This window comes from Staurois parvus, unplaced genomic scaffold (assembly GCF_062004578.1).
Source record: "Staurois parvus isolate SC_StPar_1 unplaced genomic scaffold, SC_StPar_1.0 ptg001478l, whole genome shotgun sequence".
Classification (NCBI taxonomy): domain Eukaryota; kingdom Metazoa; phylum Chordata; class Amphibia; order Anura; family Ranidae; genus Staurois; species Staurois parvus.
The window spans coordinates 574043-594631 of NW_028319274.1; the positions used below are offsets into that span (position 1 = coordinate 574043).

General features: G+C 47.6%; 1 protein-coding gene across 1 annotated transcript; it reads right to left on the reverse strand.

Annotated features, from left to right (window-relative positions):
• Window positions 1–16499: 16499 nt before the first annotated feature.
• On the reverse strand, window positions 16500–20308 carry LOC149435769 (putative N-acetyltransferase camello). The gene has a single exon (XM_089662466.1). The coding sequence runs from the start codon at window positions 20271–20273 to the stop codon at window positions 19524–19526; it is 750 nt and encodes a 249-aa protein (XP_089518592.1). The 5' UTR covers window positions 20274–20308; the 3' UTR covers window positions 16500–19523.
• Between the last annotated feature and the right edge of the window lie 281 nt (window positions 20309–20589).

Below are 20589 nucleotides of genomic sequence, written 5' to 3' on the forward strand. Positions count from 1 at the left end.
GGGGGCGCTGTTCATCCACAGGGCACTAATATTAATATTACATCACTAGCACCGCATATGTTGCAGGTCATACACTTCTTCAGGCAGAAGGGGGCGCTGTTCATCCACAGGGCACTATCCAATAATATTACATCACTAGCACCGCACATATTGCAGGTCATACACTTCTTCAGCCAGAAGGGGGCAGTGCTCCAAATAGTGATATAGCAGCCGTTCACATACCACAGAATGCCAGAGGAACGCTTCCCTAGGAAAAGGCTAGAGCTTGATCACACTTATCCAGATGCCAGTGGGACCCCCCCATATTCTCCAGCAGGGGGCTCTGTCCCTATATAACTTCTACAATGTGGACACACTGAATAACGTAGAATTCCACTATTTATAGAATCCTCAGACAAGATGGCTGGATTTTGATATACAATAGGACTGTCCTCCCCAAGATGGCTGCCTGGAGCCCGTTGCAGGAGACAGTTATTCTTCAATTAGCTCCTGTCAGCCTAAAGAAATGGCACAGTGCCACCTTAGGGCTGGAGGATATATTGCATCTGACTACACAAAGACAGTAAACCCCCCCCCCAAAAAAAAATTAAACAAAAAGAATAAAGTTTGGTTAGTGGAAGGAATAGTGCCCCATCATTGGTATCAGTGGGAGGAATAGTGCCCCATCATTGGTGTCAGTGGGGGGAATAGTGCCCTATCATTGGTGTCAGTGGGAGGAATAGTGCCCCATCATTGGTGTCAGTGGGAGGAATAGTGTCCCGTCATTGGTGTCAGTGGGAGGAATAGTGTCCCATCATTGGTATCAGTGGGAGGAATAGTGTCCCATCATTGGTGTCAGTTGGAGGAATAGTGCCCCATCATTGGTATCAGTGGGAGGAATAGTGCCCCATCATTGGTGTCAGTGGGAGGAATAGTGCCCCATCATTGGTGTCAGTGGGAGGAATAGTGCCCCATCATTGGTGTCAGTTAGAGGAATAGTGCTCCATCATTGGTGTCAGTGGGAGGAATAGTGCCCCATCATTGGTGTCAGTGGGATGAATAGTGCCCCATCATTGGTATCAGTGGGAGGAATAGTGCCCCATCATCGGTATCAGTGGAAGGAATAGTGCCCCATCATCGGTGTCAGTGGGAGGAATAGTGCCCCATCATTGGTGTCAGTGGGAGGATTAGTGCCCCATCATTGGTATCAGTGGGAGGAATAGTGCCCCATCATTGGTGTCAGTGGGAGGAATAGTGCCCCATCATTGGTGTCAGTGGGAGGAATAGTGCCCCATCATTGGTGTCAGTGAGAGGAATAGTGCCCCATCATTGGTATCAGTGGGAGGAATAGTGTCCCATCATTGGTGTCAGTTGGAGGAATAGTGCCCCATCATTGGTATCAGTGGGAGGAATAGTGCCCCATCATTGGTGTCAGTGGGAGGAATAGTGCCCCATCATTGGTGTCAGTGGGAGGAATAGTGCCCCATCATTGGTGTCAGTTAGAGGAATAGTGCTCCATCATTGGTGTCAGTGGGAGGAATAGTGCCCCATCATTGGTGTCAGTGGGATGAATAGTGCCCCATCATTGGTATCAGTGGGAGGAATAGTGCCCCATCATCGGTATCAGTGGAAGGAATAGTGCCCCATCATCGGTGTCAGTGGGAGGAATAGTGCCCCATCATTGGTGTCAGTGGGAGGATTAGTGCCCCATCATTGGTATCAGTGGGAGGAATAGTGCCCCATCATTGGTGTCAGTGGGAGGAATAGTGCCCCATCATTGGTGTCAGTGGGAGGAATAGTGCCCCATCATTGGTGTCAGTGAGAGGAATAGTGCCCCATCATTGGTATCAGTGGGAGGAATAGTGTCCCATCATTGGTATCAGTGGGAGGATTAGTGCCCCATCATCGGTATCAGTGGAAGGAATAGTGCCCCATCATTGGTGTCAGTGGGAGGAATAGTGCCCCATCATCGGTATCAGTGGGAGGAATAGTGCCCCATCATTGGTGTCAGTGGGAGGAATAGTGCCCCATCATTGGTGTCAGTGGGAGGAATAGTGCCCCATCATCGGTATCAGTGGGAAGAATAGTGCCCCATCATCGGTGTCAGTGGGAGGAATAGTGCCTCATCATTGGCATCAGTGGGAGGAATAGTGCCCCATCATTGGTGTCATTGGGAGGAATAGCACCCTCTCATTGGTGTCAGTGGGAGGAATAGTGCCCTCTCATTGGTGTAATTGGGAGGAATAGCACCCTCTCATTGGTGTCAGTGGGAGGAATAGCGCCCTCTCATTGGTGTCATTGGCAGGAATAGCACCCTCTCATTGGTGTCAGTGGGAGGAATAGTGCCCCATCATTGGTATCAATGGGAGGAATAGTGTCCCATCATTGGTATCAGTGGGATGAATAGAGCCCCATCAATGGTGTCAGTGGGATGAATAGTGCCCCATCATTGGTATCAGTGGGAGGAATAGTGCCCCATCATTGGTATCAGTGGAAGGAATAGTGCCCCATCATTGGTGTCAGTGGGAGGAATAGTGCCCCATCATTGGTGTCAGTGGAAGGAATAGTACCTCATCATTGGTGTCAGTGGGAAGAATAGTGCCCCATCATTGGTATCAGTGGGAGGAATAGTACCTCATCATTGGTGTCAGTGGGAAGAATAGTGCCCCATCATTGGTATCAGTGGGATGAATAGAGCCCCATCAATGGTGTCAGTGGGATGAATAGTGCCCCATCATTGGTATCAGTGGGAGGAATAGTGCCCCATCATTGGTATCAGTGGAAGGAATAGTGCCCCATCATTGGTGTCAGTGGGAGGAATAGTGCCCCATCATTGGTGTCAGTGGAAGGAATAGTACCTCATCATTGGTGTCAGTGGGAAGAATAGTGCCCCATCATTGGTGTCAGTGGGAAGAATAGTACCTCAAGGTAAGGCAACTTTGTCTCTTCTATCAGATTGGTCATGTTGGCCATACACTGATAAGAGGTCAAATCTCATTGGTTGCTACATGGAACCCAATTTCATCCCTCTTTGTGTTCTGAAACCCTATTGGCTGGAGATCCTGGCGGTTTGGTTGAGTTCTGTGGTGAAGGCCAACATTACAGATAACAGCTTCAGGCCGCAATCAATAATTAACTACGACAATCATATCGGCGTTCATGTCGCAGAATGTAACCGCCCACCATGGGAGCAAACTTTACACCGAGCCTGCCATCTGAAAGGAAAAGAAGAAGCAAACGATCGACTATACAACGCCACCAACACTAAAGCCGGCCACACGCGGGTCGGATTCCCAAAGAATGTTCTTTTGAAAATCTTTTCTCAGAATTTTTGTTCGAATGTCACACCATTAGTGGAGTCACTGCAACGGTCGATTTTCTTGCGACCATTTGAGTGATCGGGTACGTTGGAAAATTTTTGAAAAAACAATTGAATTTCTAATCAATGATGGGAGAATCGTGCGGGAAATGTAATCGAAAAGGAAATGAGCCATGACCTGGAGAGAAAAGAAAATTCTTGGCCACGTAAATTCTTTTTTGCAGCAACACGACGTGAAATGAAAGGCTTGGCTGGCCGAATTTCAGATTCGATGGTGGCATTTCCCGTCGGGATTACAAACCGCACGAAATTGACGATTTTCAAAAGAAAATTTTTTAGAATTCGACCCGTGTATGGCCTGCAGAATGATTACGCTAGCCGTGCGCACCATTACGTTTGACGATGTTCGCTTATGTTCCCGCAATTCTTCGATGCGTAATTGGGACACAAGGATAGTAGTTTTCGGCTGTACAGCCGTGGCCAAACATTTTGAGAATGCTACAAACAGGGGCGGACTGACAACTCATGGGGCCCCCAGGCAATAGGGGATTATGGGGCCCCTGTGTCCTTGCCCAAACTCAAAAAAGCCTATGAAAAAGGTACCAGGGGCATCTCATGGGGCCCCCTACTGACCCTCGGGCCCGAGTTTCCAAATGGTCAGTCCACCCCTGGCCACAAATATTCATTTTCACAAAGTCTGCTGCCTCTGCTTTTATGATGGCAATTGGCATCTACTCCAAATGTGATGAAGAGCGATCAGATGAATTGCAGAGTCCCTCTTTGCCCTGAAAATGAACTTAATTCCAAAAATGGACGAACTGACACCATGTCATGTGATTCTCTGGTTAACCACTTCCCGTCCGGCCGTTGTATATAAACAGCCAGACGGTGGCAGTGCAGGGGCGGGTGGCAGTTTATAAACGGCCTCCTCATCCCCTGCTTGAGCGCGCTCCCTGGGAGCGCACAGCACCGCGATCCAGTGCCCAGTGTGTTCTCCGGACACAGTGGAACACCGATTGTCAGACAGGACCTCTGTGCGAGGTCCCGATCATGTGACCACTGATTGGGCAATCAGTGATCACATGCAGAGTAGTAAGCAAGATGTCACTTGTGACATCATTGCTTACTACGTGTGAAATCTGTGTATGATCACAGAGATCACATGGTACAGGGCTATTCACACCAGCCTTGTACCATGTGAAAAGCTGTGACCAATCACAGCTCCCACAGTATTTCTCAATGGCTGCAAGAATGCAGCCAGAGAGGAGAAATGATTGCTTTATGGGTGTAAAAGCAAATTCTTCATCACCCCCCACAAGTAGTACAGTGTCACTATGGTGACCCCGTACTGCTAGGGTGACAGTATATAAAAAAAACCCCACATAAATAATAATACAAAAAAATAAAATAAAAATGTAAAAAAAAAGTTTAAAAATTATAATTTTTGTTTTTTACTAAAAAGATAACGGAATAAATGTTGGCCAAGATTTATGATGAAATATTATTTATTTGCAAAATTTTATAAGAAAAACATTTTTTTTCAAAATGTTTGGACTTTTTCATTTACATAAAAAAAATTAAAATCCCAGAATAAATACCACCAAAATAAAGCTTTATCTGTCTTAAAAAAATAATACGGGTACAGTGTTGCATGACCGCGCAATTGTCATTCAAAGTGTGATAGCGCTGAAAGCTGAAAATTGGTCTGGACAGGAAGGGGGGGAAAGCGTCCAGACTGGAAGGGGGGGAAAGCGTCCGGACAGGAAGGGGGGGAAAGCGTCCGGACTGGAAGGGGGGGAAAACGTCCGAACTGGAAGGGGGGGAAAGCGTCTGGACTGGAAGGGGGGGAAAGCGTCCGAACTGGAAGGGGGGGAAAGCGTCCGGACTGGAAGGGGGGGAAAGCGTCCGGACTGGAAGGGGGGAAAGTGTCCGGACTGGAAGGGGGTGAAAGCGTCTGGACTGGAAGGGGGGCGGAAGTATCCAGACTGGAAGGGGGGGGGAAGTATCCAGACTGGAAGGGGGGGAAGTATCCAGACTGGAAGGGGGGGGGAGTATCCAGACTGGAAGGGGGGGGAAAGTATCCAGACTGGAAGGGGGGGGAAGTATCCAGACTGGAAGGGGGGGGAGTATCCAGACTGGAAGGGGGGGAAGTATCCAGACTAGAAGGGGGGGGAAGTATCCAGACTGGAAGGGGGGGGGAAGTATCCAGACTGGAAGGGGGGGAAGTATCCAGACTGGAAGGGGGGGGGAAGTATCCAGACTGGAAGGGGGGGAAGTATCCAGACTGGAAGGGTGGGGAAAGTGCCCGGACAGGAAGGGGGGGAAAAGCGTCCAGACAGGAAGGGGGGAAAAGTGTCTGGACTTGAATTGGTTAACACAGGTGTCAGTGTGGATGAGGACAAGGCTGGAGGTCACTCTGTCATGCTGATTGAGTTTGAATAGCAGACTGGAAGCTTTAAAAGGAGGATGGTGCTTGAAATCATTGTTCTTCCTCTGTTAACCATGGATACCTGCAAGGAAACACGTGCGGTCATCATTGCTTTGCACAAAAAGGGATTCATGGGAAAGGAAATTGCGGCTACTAAGAATGCACTCAAATCAAGCATTTATCAGATCATCAAGAACTTCAAGGAGAGAGGTTCAACTGTTGTGAAGAAGGCTTCAGGGCGCCCAAGAAAGTCCAGCAAGCGCCAGGACCGTCTCCTAAGGCTAGGTTCACATTTGTGTGGGTGGTGCCGCTGTGGATCCACACAAACATTCGTGCAGCCACACAGAAGAATGTGGATCCGTGGCTGGTGCCATTAATTCCAATGGCACACCCTCCCGCACTGGAAATCGCAACTGTACTGGGAACCAAGGTTCCCATGCGGGCTGCGTTTTCAGAAGAAGTGTAGGGACTTCTTCCCTCTGTGTCCCAGGGCCTGGGAGTCCATTCAAATGAATGGGCTCTTGTGCCCATGCAAAATGCGGCCTGCAGGAACTCGGATATGTGAACCAAGGGTAAAGTTGATTCAGCTGCGGGATCGGGGCACCACCAGTGCAGAGCTTGCTCAGGAATGGCAGCAGGCAGGTGTGATGCATCAGCACTCACTGTGAGGAGAAGACCTTTGGAGGATGGCCTGGTGTCAGGAAGGGCAGCAAAGAAGCCACTTCTCTCCAGGAAAAACATCAGGGACAGACTGATGTTCTGCAAAAGGTCCAGGGACTGGATTGCTGAGGAAAAGTAATTTTCTCTGATGAATCCCCTTTCTGATGGTTTGGGGCATCCGAAAAACATCTTTTAGGGAGAAGAAAAGGTGAGCGTTCCCATCAGTCCTGTGTCATGCCAACAGTAAAGCCTCTTGAGATCCTTCATGTGTGGGGTCGCTTCTCAGCCAAGGGAGTGGAGCTCACTCACAGGAACACAGCCATAAATAAAGAATGGTCCAAAAACATCCTCCGAGAGCAATTTCTCCCAACCATCCAAGAACAGTTTGGTGAGGAACAATGCCTTCTCCAGCATGATGGAGCACCTTGCCAGAAGGCAAAAGTCATAACTAAAGTGGCTTGGGGAACAAAACATCAAAATTTTGGGTCCATGGCCAGGAAACTCCCCAGACCTTCATCCTATTGAGAACTCATGGTCAATCCGCAAGAGGTGGGTGAACAAAAACCCCACAGCCTCCGAGAGCAACTTCTCCCAACCATCCAAGAACAGCTTGGTGAGGAACAATGCCTTCTCCAGCATGATGGTGCACCTTGCCAGAAGGAAAAAGTCATAACTGAGTGGCTTGGGGAACCAAACGTTGAAATTTTGGGTCCATGGCCAGGAAACTCCCCAGACCTTCATCCCATTCAGAACTCATGGTCAATCCTCAAGAGGTGGGTGAACAAAAACCCCACATCCTGAGAGCAACTTCTCCCAACCATCCAAGAACAGTTTGATGAGGAACAATGTCTTCTCCAGCATGATGGAGCACCTTTCCAGAAGGCAAAAGTTATAACTAAAGTGGCTTGGGGAACCAAACATGGACATTTTGGGTCCATGGCCAGGAAACTCCCCAGACCTTCATCCCATTGAGAACTCATGGTCAATCCTTAAGAGGCGGGTGAACAAAAACCCCACATCCTCCAAGAGCAACTTCTCCCAACCATCCAAGAACAGCTTGGTGAGGAACAATGCCTTCTCCAGCATGATGGAGCACCTTGCCAGAAGGCCAGGAAACTCCCCAGACCTTCATCCCTTTGAGAACTTGTGGTCAATCCTCAAGAGGCAGGTGAACAAGAAAACCTCACAAATTCCGACAAACTCCAAGCATTGATTATACAAGAATGGACTGCCACCAGTCAGGAGGTGGCCCAGAAGTTGATTGACAGCATGCCAGGGGGAATCGCAGAGGTCTTCAAAAAGAAAGATCAACGCTGCAAATATTGACTTCATATCATTGTCAGGAAAAGCCTCTGACACGTATGAAACTCTTGTCATTCTACTTCCGTATACCAGAGGAACGTGACAAAAAGATCTACAAACACGGAAGCCGCAGACTTTGTGAAAATTAATATTTGCCTCATTCTCAAAACCTTTGGACACGAATGTAGAGAAAAGTCAAAGGTTAAGGACTGAAAATTGCCCTCACTTCCTGTCTGAATGAAAGTCTGTGAGGGCTCATTCACACTAGCGGCAAGTATCCTCGTTCAGATCGGCAGCACCTCCCTCCAGAAGAAGGGATGAAAGAAGAGACATGTGCACCATGGGAACCACGTGGGATCTGAGGAGGGCTGCTTGATGGTGGATGTAGAGCCTGACTCTCATTCCCGGGGATATCTGGGGCTGTGAGGATGAGTGTCTCTCTTCTGCCGGGGGGGGTAGTGGAAGGCTCTCCTGGGTGGGGGGCAGGGGTGCTCTCTCTCCATGGGAGAGGGAAGGGGTGGTGCTGTTGGTCGGTGTCCATGGGGGCAGACAATTTTTGTGTTGCCTAGGACAGCACAAAACCCAAATACATCCCTGACCTCACCGCTCACCCCAGTCTTCGTGCTGGAAGTGCGCCGCACGGCAGATAGGTACGCAAATTAGCGGCCCCACGGAAAAAGGCGTGCGGTCGGCGTCAAGGGGTTAACACACAATTAATGCAGTCCCTGTACATCAGAGCTCAGACTGGGAGAGGGAGGAGCAACACAAGGAACCAATCAGCTGTGCTGTATGTGCTAACAAGGGGCATGCTGATAGAAGGAGAAAGCAGAGTGACAAATACATGAGCTCATCAGTGTGCTGCTTCACCTTTCGCTGTCCAATCACAGGAAGGGGGAGGGACAAGACCCTAAAAGCATTACATTATGGCAGCAAACAAAAGTCAGGTCTCCTGCCCAGCGAGGAAAGAAAAATGGTCGCACGCCGGGGGGTGCTGGATGAAAACTATGAAAATGATTTATTAATCCATAAAAGAAGGACTGTGCTAGCTGTTAACAGGTGTCATGCGGTCATGTGCTTCAAGCGGAGCTCCACCCAACAGGGGAAGGATCGGTCCCCTGATCCCCGTTAAGGATTGGCACCTTTGGGGAGCGGCGGGGGGGGGGTCAATTTCAGGTACCCGCTCCCCACAGGTGTGGGGGACCAATCCTTCCCCTGTTGGGTGGAGCTCCACGATCAGAAGCAGAAGTTGTCCTTCCCCCTCCCTCCCCGTAGTCTTCTGGGACATGTGACAGGTCCCAGAAGACTACGGGGCCATTCAAAAAGCGCAGCACTTCTCGCACATGTGCAGTGGAGCCGCAAGCTGTCCCAGCCGGGTGCCCACACTGAAGATGCCGTAGCCAGGAACACAGGGCAGCTGCTGAAACTGGCTGCGGGGGGGGGGGGGGGGCATTGTGGGATAGAGGGACAGGTAAGCATTTATTTTCTTACACTTTTTGTAGCAGCTGACTTTTTATTATTTATTTTTTTTTATTTTCACTGGAACCTCGCTTTAATCACCAGCTATAGACAGGGCTGTGCTGTGTGGCAGAGCTGTGTGAATCTCAGGACTGGATGGACAACAATTCCAATTGGCAAGTAAACAGCTTTCATATTTTATTTTTATTTTTTTAATGGTTGAACTGGATGGAGTTTTGTCTTTTTTCAGTCAGACTTACTATGTAACTATGTAACTATATAACAATGTAACAATATGACTATATAACTACGTAACAATGTAACTATTAGTACCTTATCTGTGTATAGCTGCATGTCCGGAGTGTAGCTGTAGGTAGGCACTGCAGTGACAACAGTTTGCTCTGGGCCTTGACTCCGTGTTCTGATGGTCCCCTGTACATACATGAGTCCCTATGCTCCCCTATCCCCTGCCGTATCCTTCTGCATTGGAAACAGGGCCAGGAAGAGGGGTGGGCGGGGTGGGCGGGGGGCGCTCTAAGCAGATCCCTGAAGCTCACACATCATGAATAAAAATGGAGGGGGGGGGCAGTTTGGCATTTGTGCCCTGGCCACTGGATGACTTTGCCCTGGCCACTGGATGGCATTGGTTGTGAATACCCCCCCCACATTCTGCAGACATTGAATCCCCTCTATGGCTAGCAATGGTCAGTATAAATCTGGTGGAGGGGAACGGACAGAGAATCCGATTCCTGGGACTGACCTGCAGGTGCTGGGTCCTCAGTGCCGGTGTTCCTCCTCTACGTCCTCTGTGCCTCTCTGAACTCTGCTCTCTGTTCTCTGGGTACAAGTCCTGGCCGGGGAGGGCTGTACACATATCTGTGCCTTCTACACACAGGAAACCTGACAGTAAATGTACAACCTGGCCGTCTGTTCATGACGTACAGAATACAGGGACGGTGAACGCCCAGACACTGTTCCCTCTGTCAGTGCGTACAGTGCGCTGATATCTCCCAAAAGGAACACCTTTCCAGCACAAAGTATGTAGGAAAAGGACCCCCCCCCCAGTTACACAGCAAGAATAATTAGTAGTTATTAGTAATAATAATAAAAAATATAATAATAACACCAATACAAAAATAATAATGACTATTAATGAATGTAATAATAATAACACAATAATTATTCTTAATAATAAAATAATAAAATAATAATAATAATAATAATAATAAAACGCAATAATTAAAACATTTAAAAGCTGATAACAATCTTATAAATCATATGTTTTAGTAATGAATAAAGTGATTCTAAAGGTATATTTTTTTTTCTAAAGAAAAAATAACAAACATGTTATACTTACCTGCTGTGTGTAACGGTTTTGCACAGAGCAGCCCAGATCCTCCTCTTCTCGGGTCCCCTGCAGGCTCTCCTGGCCCCTCCTTCCTGTCGGGTTCCCCACAGCAAGCAGCTTGCTATAGGGGCACCTGATGCTCCGTGTGTCCATTCACACAGAAGGGCCCCCTGCACACTGGTATATACCCTCTCATGCAGACTCTGCAATAAATACGGATATTTAGTTCACAAATATTGCAATTCATGTTTAAGCCGCCAACTGCGTCAAAGTAATCCCTCTACGGCCAGTCCTACTCTGCTCTGCCTATGCAAATGCTACTGTGGACAGAATGCCAACATAGGGGAAAATTCTATTCACACAGAGAGACCCCGCCCCCCCCTCTTCTCATTGGCTCGCTGGCTGTGGTTGACAGCAGTGGGAGCCAATGGCTCCCAATTCTCTCCGAGCCAACTTTAATGCACAAAAAGTATTGTTTGAACCCGCCAGTGCCTTTCCTCCCTACTTTTCCTTTACTTACGACCAATAAATTGGAGCCGTGGTCAGTTGGAAATCATATGCATTTATAAATGACCCCACTCCCAGGGGGTATCTTTATGTAGCACCCTTCTAGTTAGTTAGGGGGAGCTAGAGTCCTGATTGATAGAGAGGAGGGCTGATAGTAATAGTAAGAGGGGTCAAATTGTGGTCAGGAGGTCTAGAGCTTTGGAGGAATGCCTGGAGACAGTGGGTGGATCTGAGGAGTGGTTGGCTTGCACTCTTGAAGGATCCTGGCCAACCCCCAACAAGATGCTTAGAAAGGGGCCAGGACACCATTAAATGTGTTTCTAGCCTGCTCAGTGGCAGGAGAGTTCAGATGAAGACAGTGAGAAAGATGTGAGGCTGAAGACTGGAGACTGCGAGGAGACCCAGTGGGATGGGGCCTACCTGCAGGCCTGGAGCTGGAAAGGAAGAAAGCAGAGAGTTTCATTGGCCCTCAGAGCGAGGACTACTGGTATGGCAGGGAAGGAGCGGCCCTCCTGATGGGTTGGTGGCTGCTACCAGGCCTAAAAGCGGTACAGTTGAGGATCTGAGTGAGTACCCCTGCACCCCCTGGACACATAGGGGAAGGAATACTCTGGTGGGAAGCCAGATTCGCTGCCTACTTGGGACTGTCCAGTGACAGGAACCAGATCCCCTGCTCAGGGATACCTCCAGATTGCTGGGTGAAGAAGAGAAGTTCATTTAGGGTCTGGGGTGGTACACTACGGAGAGGCTGGCTAGCTCTCCAACAATAAATATAGAAGATGTTATAGTGAGCGCTAACCAATCAGCAGCTTGAACACTCGAGGTAACCAAAATAAAAACCTTGTCATAAACATCTAATAAATAAGTGCAGCGCTAAAATGATATATTATAAAATATATCCCAAATAGGGATTAGCAATTATCATAAATAAATATAAACAAATTAAAGTTCAATAAAATGTGACAGTCTGTGTGGATATAAGGTGCGGAATAGCAATGAAATCCAGTGCTGGTGCTCCAAATGGTGTGGTAAAAATTACTCACTCACCAGATGCATAATTTGAGTACGCATTAAATGTAACAGCAAGGGTCTCCTTAACAGGAAGGTGTGGTCAGGGGCGCTGGTGATCCTTCTTCAGGGTGGTGATGTTATAAGCCCAGCGGAGAGTAAGTAGATCCAGGTAGCCAGAGGTCCCTTTAAGGGATGAATGGGTGAAGAAGCCTGCTTACAGGAACTCCCTTCTGTGGATTCAGTGGATGGATGACTGGATCAAATGGGCTCTACAAACAAAATGCTCCTCAAAGGAGACCATGAAGGGTGCCCATAGTGCAGTAGTTTAAAGATTATTTATTAAATCGTGAAAAACCGGATGTTGCAAATATTAACATTCAATGAATAGCAGATAAAACAGCGTCAGGTCAGAAGAGAACTAACCCTCCAAAAACTAAGATGGCCGCCATTTTATTTTTATTTATTTTATTTTTTCATATTATTATTGTTATTGTTTTTTTTAACATACTGTCACCCTAGCAGTACAGTGTCACCCCATAGTGACACTGTACTACTTGTGGGGGGTGATGAAGATTTTTTTTACACTGATTGCTTTTATACCCATAAAGGCTGTAAAAGCAATCATTTCTCCTTCTCTCTGGCTGCATTCCTGCAGCCATTGAGATATACTGTGCGAGCTGTGATTGGTCACAGCTTGTCTCATGGTACAAGGCTGTTGTGAATAGCCCTGTACCATGTGATCTCTGTGATAATTCACAGATTTCACTAGTAGTAAGCAATGATGTCAGAAGTGACATCTTGCTTACTACTATTCATGTGATCACTGATTGGCCAATCAGTGATCACATGATTGGGACCTCACACAGAAGTCCCGTACAGCGATTGGACACAGCGGGCACCGGATCGCATTGCAATCGGCTACCCACTTCTGCAATGCTCCAATCCAGCCGTTTGTATCCATGGGTCGGATGGGAAGTGGTTAAAAAAGCAACACTAGGCCAAATTCATTGTCTGCTGTGCCCTTGAGAGTATAGTCCCCGTACAATCGTATGTGAATGCACCAAAACTACCTACTGCAGCTCCCTGCTCTAGGCTGGACCAATATAGTGTTGGTGGCTGAGTGGCTGTTGTTCCCAGTTGCTTCCACTTTGTTATAATCCCACTAACAGTTGAGTGTGGAATATTTAGTAGCCAGGAAATGTCACGGATGGACTTATTGCCCAGGTGGCCACCTATCACGGGACCACGCTTGGAGTCACTGAGCTCCTGAGAGCGACCCATTCTTTCACCAATGTTTGTAGAAGCAGTCTGTGTGCCTAGGGGATGGATTGTATACACCTGTGGCCATGGAGGGGATTGGAACCCCTGAATCACATGATTTGGAGGGAATTGGAACACCTGAATCACATGATTTGGAGGGAATTGGAACACCTGAATCACATGATTTGGAGGGGATTGGAACACCTGAATCACATGATATGGAGGGGATTGAAACACCTGAATCACATGATATGGAGGGGATTGGAACACCTGAATCGCATGATTTGGAGGGGATTGGAACACCTGAATCACATGATTTGGAGGGGATTGGAACACCTGAATCACATGATTTGGAGGGAATTGGAACACCTGAATCACATGATTTGGAGGGAATTGGAACACCTGAATCACATGATTTGGAGGGGATTGGAACACCTGAATCACATGATTTGGAGGGGATTGGAACACCTGAATCACATGATGTGGAGGGGATTGGAACACCTGAATCACATGATTTGGAGGGCGGGGGACAATACTTTTGGCAATACAAGGGTGTTCCTTTTTTTTTTTTCATCAGTTCAGTCACATTTTTAAAGAAAAAAAGGATCAGTTTACCTCAGTTTCTTGTCAGTTTCTCGTCAGTTTTTACATTTGTTTTTTACATCCTTTACCAATGCAAAAACAGATGAAAAAAACGTATGTCCATTTATATCCATTTTTCACCATTCTGTTTTTAACAGAAGAAAAATAGGGTTTTCTTTCGTTCAAAAAAAAAAAAATGAATGTTACCAGATGCAGACATTAACTGATGTAAACAGATGTTCATCCATTTACATCCGCTAGTCCATAGAAATATATGGGGGTTCATTTTTCATCCGTAAACGGACAGACGAAAAATAGACGTATGGAACGCCTGTGTGAAAGGGGCCCTACTGTATGTGAGCACTCACGGCCCATTGGAAAACATCAGCAGCACTGGGCCGGCCCAATAAACACTTAACCACTTGTCTACCAAGGTATATTTATAAACAGACAGACAAGTAGACAGGTGAGTATGAGCTTGGTACCGGCTTTAAGAGTCGGCAAAGGGCTTTCCTATAAAAGAGCCACCCAATCACTTTTAAGGAGCTTTCAAAGTGCACCCCCTCCCCCCACCAGTGGTACCAGAGACGGTTCCTTGGATCCTGCCCAGGACCGCAGGAAATAGCTTCCCCAGAAAAAGCTGGAGGATTTCTCCTCCCTCCTGTGACCAATGACCCCGGAACAGGGGCGGACTGACCATTTGGAAACTCAGGCACTGCCCGAGGGCCCGGGATCAGTAGGGGGCCCCATGAGATGCCCCTGGTACCTTTTTCATAGGCTTTTTTGAGTTTGGGCAAGGACACAGGGGCCCCATGATCCCCTATTGCCTGGGGGCCCCATGATTTGTCAGTCCGCCCCTGCCCCAGAAGTAAGGTGTAGTATGACATTTCTGAGGTCACCGCCGCTATTCCTCAGCTACTGTAGCCAAGGATACAGCTATCCAAACATGGTCTGTATTTGATTAGCTGCAGTGGGGGGCAGGGGAGGCATTAGGAATCTAACAGCCCCTCAATGTCTCCATGAGAGGACCTGTGACCAGCCCATGCTATCACATAGGGGATTTGTTAACCCTTTGTGATAGCAATAAAGTTAGAAAAAAATATATATATATTATAACGGGGGCTATACATTAATTTCTAGCACATAATTCTAAAAAAAATGATAAAAATTGCCCCGGGAGGTAAGTGGATAAAGCTGAAGTCTGGGCAGCTAAAGGGAAGAAGACAACCACTTTCCGGAGGGTTCAGGTTTTCATCCCATCACCCACTCCAGCTGAGGCCCTCATCCATTTGTACAAGGAAAACCAATCCACAAATACCGACGTACTGACATCTGAATGGTATCAATGGCAGAATATTTATTAAATTTAGAATAAAAATGACGTATAAAATAATGACATGTAGAGGAGTAGATAGTCCCACCGGTGAATGGCGAGGACAATATCAGAAGTGATAATAAAAACAATATAGATGAAGCCAAGAGAGTAGAAACAGAAAAAAGATCCAAAGAAATGGATGCTGTGTATACCGCCAGCATACACAGATATTGGGGATCCCCATGTGATGCACCTCCGGGGGGCATGTATAGGACGGGTGAGGCTGACACATTATAGGAACTCCGCCCCATCATCAGAAACGCCATCCCCAGCATCATCTAACCCATGGGTGTCAAACCCTCCAGCTCTTGAGGCATTGCAAGATTGACAATTACACGCATGACTCCCAACGGCAGAGGCATGATGGGACTTGTAGTTTCACAACAGCTGGAGGGCCGCCAGTTTGACACCCCTCAGTTAGTCTAACCCTTCCTTCCCCAGTCTGATTGACTCCATCTAGTCCATCTAGCACCAGGGGCAGACTGACCATTTGGAAACTCGGGCACTGCCCGAGGGCCCGGGGTCAGTAGGGGGCCCCATGGGATGCCCCTGGTACCTTTTTCATAGACTTTTTTGAGTTTGGACAAGGAAACAGGGGCCCCATGAACCCCTATTGCCCGGGGGCCCCATGAGTTGTCAGTCCGCCCCTGTCTAGCACCCAGGGCAAGGATGCAGATCTGCACCTCCACACCAACTGATAATTCGTGACATAGAATGGGTTTTTGTCCTGTGTCCATTCTCTGCCCCCTTGTTCCATGGTTCCCAGGGCAGCTGCCCCTCCTGCCCATCCCTTGTCCTGGACCCTGGCTCTGCCCCTTCCCTTTCATTCATTGGATTTCAGTTCTTCTGATTAGAGAGGCTTAGCATCACACATGGACATCGCATCGCACATTACCTAGGGTGGTCTGCATTCAGATACCCCTCCCCTTCATTGTATGAACTCCTCCCCTTCATGGGAGATGTCCAGCATCATAAAGCCCCTTCCACCCCAGCCTGATTGTCCCTGGCTTTTCCCTTCATTGGATTACATTTCTTTCAACCATGCATCACATTTGGGCATTACCTAGAACAACCTGCATTCAAATACTCCTCCAGCTTGATACCTACCCATCAGTGCTCCGACTGTGGGCCCTTGAGAGGAGTACTGAGGCAAGTTGCTGTGATGTTTTAGAAAGCTATGTACAGCATTGTGTCGGATCTCCTACCAGCCATAATCTGCTTGCATTGCATAGAGAAGCACATAGACACAGTGATGACATCATTGGACCTAAAATAAGGTCTGTAATAAAAATGGAAAGGTTTTATTGAATCATTTCATTCACATATTATTGAAGGGGGTGCTGTGGGGCAAAATATGAGCAGATTCAATTTCAGCTTTTATGTGTAACTAAAGCCAAAACCATTTTTCTGGCGCCAACATGGCAGCATACATGGGGTAGTAGCCCCGCCTACTACCGCCCACATGACCAGTGCATAGCTATAAAGAGTTAACACCCACACAACAGCTACTTCCTTACATAGATGCAATATATTGCCAAAAGTATTGTCCCCGCCCTCCAAAACATTGGATTCAGGTGTTCCAATCCCCTCCCAATCATGTGATTCAGGTGTTCCAATCCCCTCCCAATCATGTGATTCAGGAGTTCCAATCCCCTCCATGGACACAGGTGTATACAATCCATCCCCTAGGCATGCAGACTGCTTCTACAAACATTGGTGAAAGAATGGGTCGCTCACAGGAGCTCAGTGACTCCAAGCGTGGTCCCGTGATAGGTGGCCACCTGGGCAATAAGTCCATCCGTGACATTTCCTGGCTACTAAATATTCCACGCTCAACTGTTAGTGGGATTATAACAAAGTGGAAGCAACTGGGAACAACAGCCACTCAGCCACCAAGTGGTAGGCCACGTCACATGACAGGGCGGGGTCAGCGCATGCTGAAGCGCACAGTGCGCAGAAGTCGCCAACTCTCTGCAGAGTCAATAGCTAAAGACCTCCAAACTTGGTGTGGCCTTCAGATGAGCCCAACAACAGTGCGTAGAGAGCTTCATGGAATGGGTTTCCATGGCCGAGCAGCTGCATCCAAGCCTTCCATCACCAAGTGCAATGCAAAGCGTCGGATGCCGTGGTGTAAAGCACGCCGCCACTGGACTCTAGAGCAATGGAGACGTGTTCTCTGGAGTGACGCCTCTCTGTCAGGCAATCTGATGGACGTGTCTGGGTTTTTTGGTGGTCAGGAGAACAGTACTTGCCTGACTGCATTGTGCCAAGTGTAAAGTTTGGTGGAGGGGGGATTATGGTGTGGGGGAGTTTTTCAGGGGTTGGGCTTGGCCCCCTAGTTCCAGTGAAGGGAACTCTTAAGGCGTCAGCATGTGAAGACATTTTGGACAATTTTATCCTCCCAACTTTGTGGGAAGAGTTGGGGGATGGCCCCTTTCTGTTCCAACATGACTGCGCACCAGTGCACAAAGCAAGGTCCATAAAGACATGGAGGAGCCAGTTTGGGGTGGAGGAACTTGACTGTCCTGCACAGAGTCCTGACCTCAACCCCATAGAACACCTTTGGGAAGAATTAGAGCAGAGACTGCGAGCCAGGCCTCCTCCCCCGACATCAGTGCCTGACCTGACAAATGTGCTTCTGGAAGAATGGTCCAACCTTCCCATAGACACCCTCCTAAACCTTGTGGACGGCCTTCCCAGAAGAGTTGAAGCTGTTATAGCTGCAAAGGGCGGGGCCAACTCAATATTGAACCCTACGGACTAAGACTGGGGGGCCATTAAAGTTCATGTGCGTGGAAAGGCCGGCCGCCCAATACAGTGTATGACAACCAACATGATAGGCAGGACAGTCAAACAGGTCCTTTTATGGGGTGTTTCTTTAGCATTTCTGATGGGCTCAGTAATCCCCACTACAGCTGACTTTGGTGAGAAGGCGGCAGCTTGTGCACTTTTTAAGATTAGATTTACTTAAGCTGCCCAGCCTGGTAGCTTGTTATTGGTCTATCACATGCATGCTGCCATGTTGGCGCCAGGAAAATGGAAAATTGCATTAAATATGTACTGTAATTTTCCTTTCCTGGCGCCAATCCATGGCAGCATACTAAACCAACCCAGTTCGTTCCTAGAGACGTGCAGGGAATGGGCTGTTGTGTGGGTGTTAACTTTTTATAGCTATGCATTGGTCCTGGGGGTGGAAGCAGGCAGAGTAACTCCCACAAGAATGCTGCCATGGATTGGTTCCAGGAAAGGAAAATTACGGTAAGTATTTTCCATTTTTTTTTATGTGGATAGAGTATGGAATGGTTATAATCACTTAAATTCAATTATTTAATTCCCATTGGGGAGATTTCTTTTCATTTCCTGCCTTAGACACCCAACAGCAAGTAAGTGGAAATCTCCCCAAAGTGAAGTGAAATCTCTTCTTAGACAGTTGTCACCGCTAAGAAAGGAGATAATACCTCACCTCTTCTGGTGACAACTGTAAAATGTTGAATTTCCCAACAATCTCCCTAACGGGGACACCTACAGAGAAGGAAGGTTGACGGAGGTTCTAACCCTGACTACCTCACCAACCTGATCCCCAAGTACCACCCTACCCGTACCCTTCGCTCCTCACAGGACCTCCTTCTATCCTGCTCCCTGGTCTCCTCCTCCCATGCACGACTGCAGGACTTCTCCAGGTCCTCCCCTATCCTCTGGAACTCACTGCCCCAATCCATCCGACTGTCGCCTTCCCTCCCCACATTCAGGCGCTCCCTCAAAACCCATCTTTTCAGGGAAGCCTACCCCACCCTCACCTAACGGCCATCCTCCCTTATTCCTCCCACCACTTCATCCCCCTCAGCCACTTCATCCCCCTCAGCCACTTTCTATTGTTCCACTACCCCCTCCCTCCTAGATTGTAAGCTTGAAAGAGTAGGGCCCTCTAACCCCTCATACGCTGTTTTTGTACTGTGCCATGTATTGTCCCCCCCTCTATTGTACAGCGCTGAGCAAACCCTTTGGCACTATATAAACTCCATGTAATAATAATAATAATAATAATAACCCTTCCCTACTCTATCCCAAACAAATATAGTTTTTAGAGACAACTTAATCCTGACCTACAGACATTTTTCAGTAATGCACAACAAGCAGCAATCATTTAGGTTTACTGTACAATGATAGAAGTTTTAGAAAACATTCAAATGGTTTCAAAATAAAATTTTATATTTCAATCTCATGCTCATTCCAGCTTTTTGTAAAAATAGTGCTAAATAAATACTCCAAGGCAGGCGGTCCCCCATCCGTCTCTAGATTAATCTAGGATTTTATACTCATAAGTCAGGATGGAGAAGTTTGCAAATCTTCCAAGGAAGGACGGGAAGATCTCATCGTTGGTCTTCTGAAATCCCATTGTTTCGTATAACTTATGAGCTGCGTGTTGAATCATGGATGTCTCCAGTGTCACCATTTGGTACCCTCGTTGACGAGCAAAGTCAGTGACCTTTGTGCACAGGGCTTTGGCGATGCCTTTGTGCCTCTGGTCTTTGGCCACCGATAGACGTTTGAGCTGCATCACTTTGCTAGAACGAGGGGCAGATTGGACGCCGACCATCCCAACAACTCGGCCGTTGGACTCTGCCACCCAGAAGCAGGAGTTGTTGCTTGCCATGTAAGACTCCTCAATGTCCAGCAAGTCTTCTCGTTGACATCGATCTACGTACTGGTGGTACTCTCTGGTCAGCACACGGCGACCTCCCGTGAACACGACAGCCAGGCTGACTAGAGAGAGCAAGTAGGACCTGGAGACTAAAAGGAGGCTGATAAAGGAGATGAAGAGGATAAACTGTGCCCGGGGGAGCTTCAACAAGTAGGCACAAGTGGCCGGAATGTGCTCCAGCATCCCCTCAGCAAACATCATCCGGACAGCATTGTAGTCTTTGTTCTTATAGACTCGGATTGTGAATTCGGCCATCACCCCTCGACGCCCAACACAACCGTTCCTGCACAGAGATAGATATTTGTCATTACAATATGTTATACAGTGGAAACCATCTACCTTCATATGAAAGCTACTTGAAACTGTATATCAAAGATAAAACTTGCGGAGCATAAATTATTTTTGTGTACCATTTGGGAATGGTTTGGGGTGCCAGTTCTGTCACCTGTTTGTTGCCATGTCATACAAATCATTTTACTGGGTTTCGGACCTTCAAAAAATAAAAATGCAATAAAATATAATTAATCTGCAACAAATATGTATATGAGAAGCTCTAACTTTCCTCTAATAAAACTGATCTGCCTTCGATTGCAAAAAATATTCAACACTGAGATGGCCAAATGGCTGTTTTTTTCAGCAGGTGGTCTTAAGGATAAGCGCG

Bases quoted from the DNA above. Each gene is read 5' to 3' on its own strand.
- LOC149435769 (XM_089662466.1), bottom strand. From the start codon at position 20,273: ATGAAGGTAGATGGTTTCCACTGTATAACATATTGTAATGACAAATAT.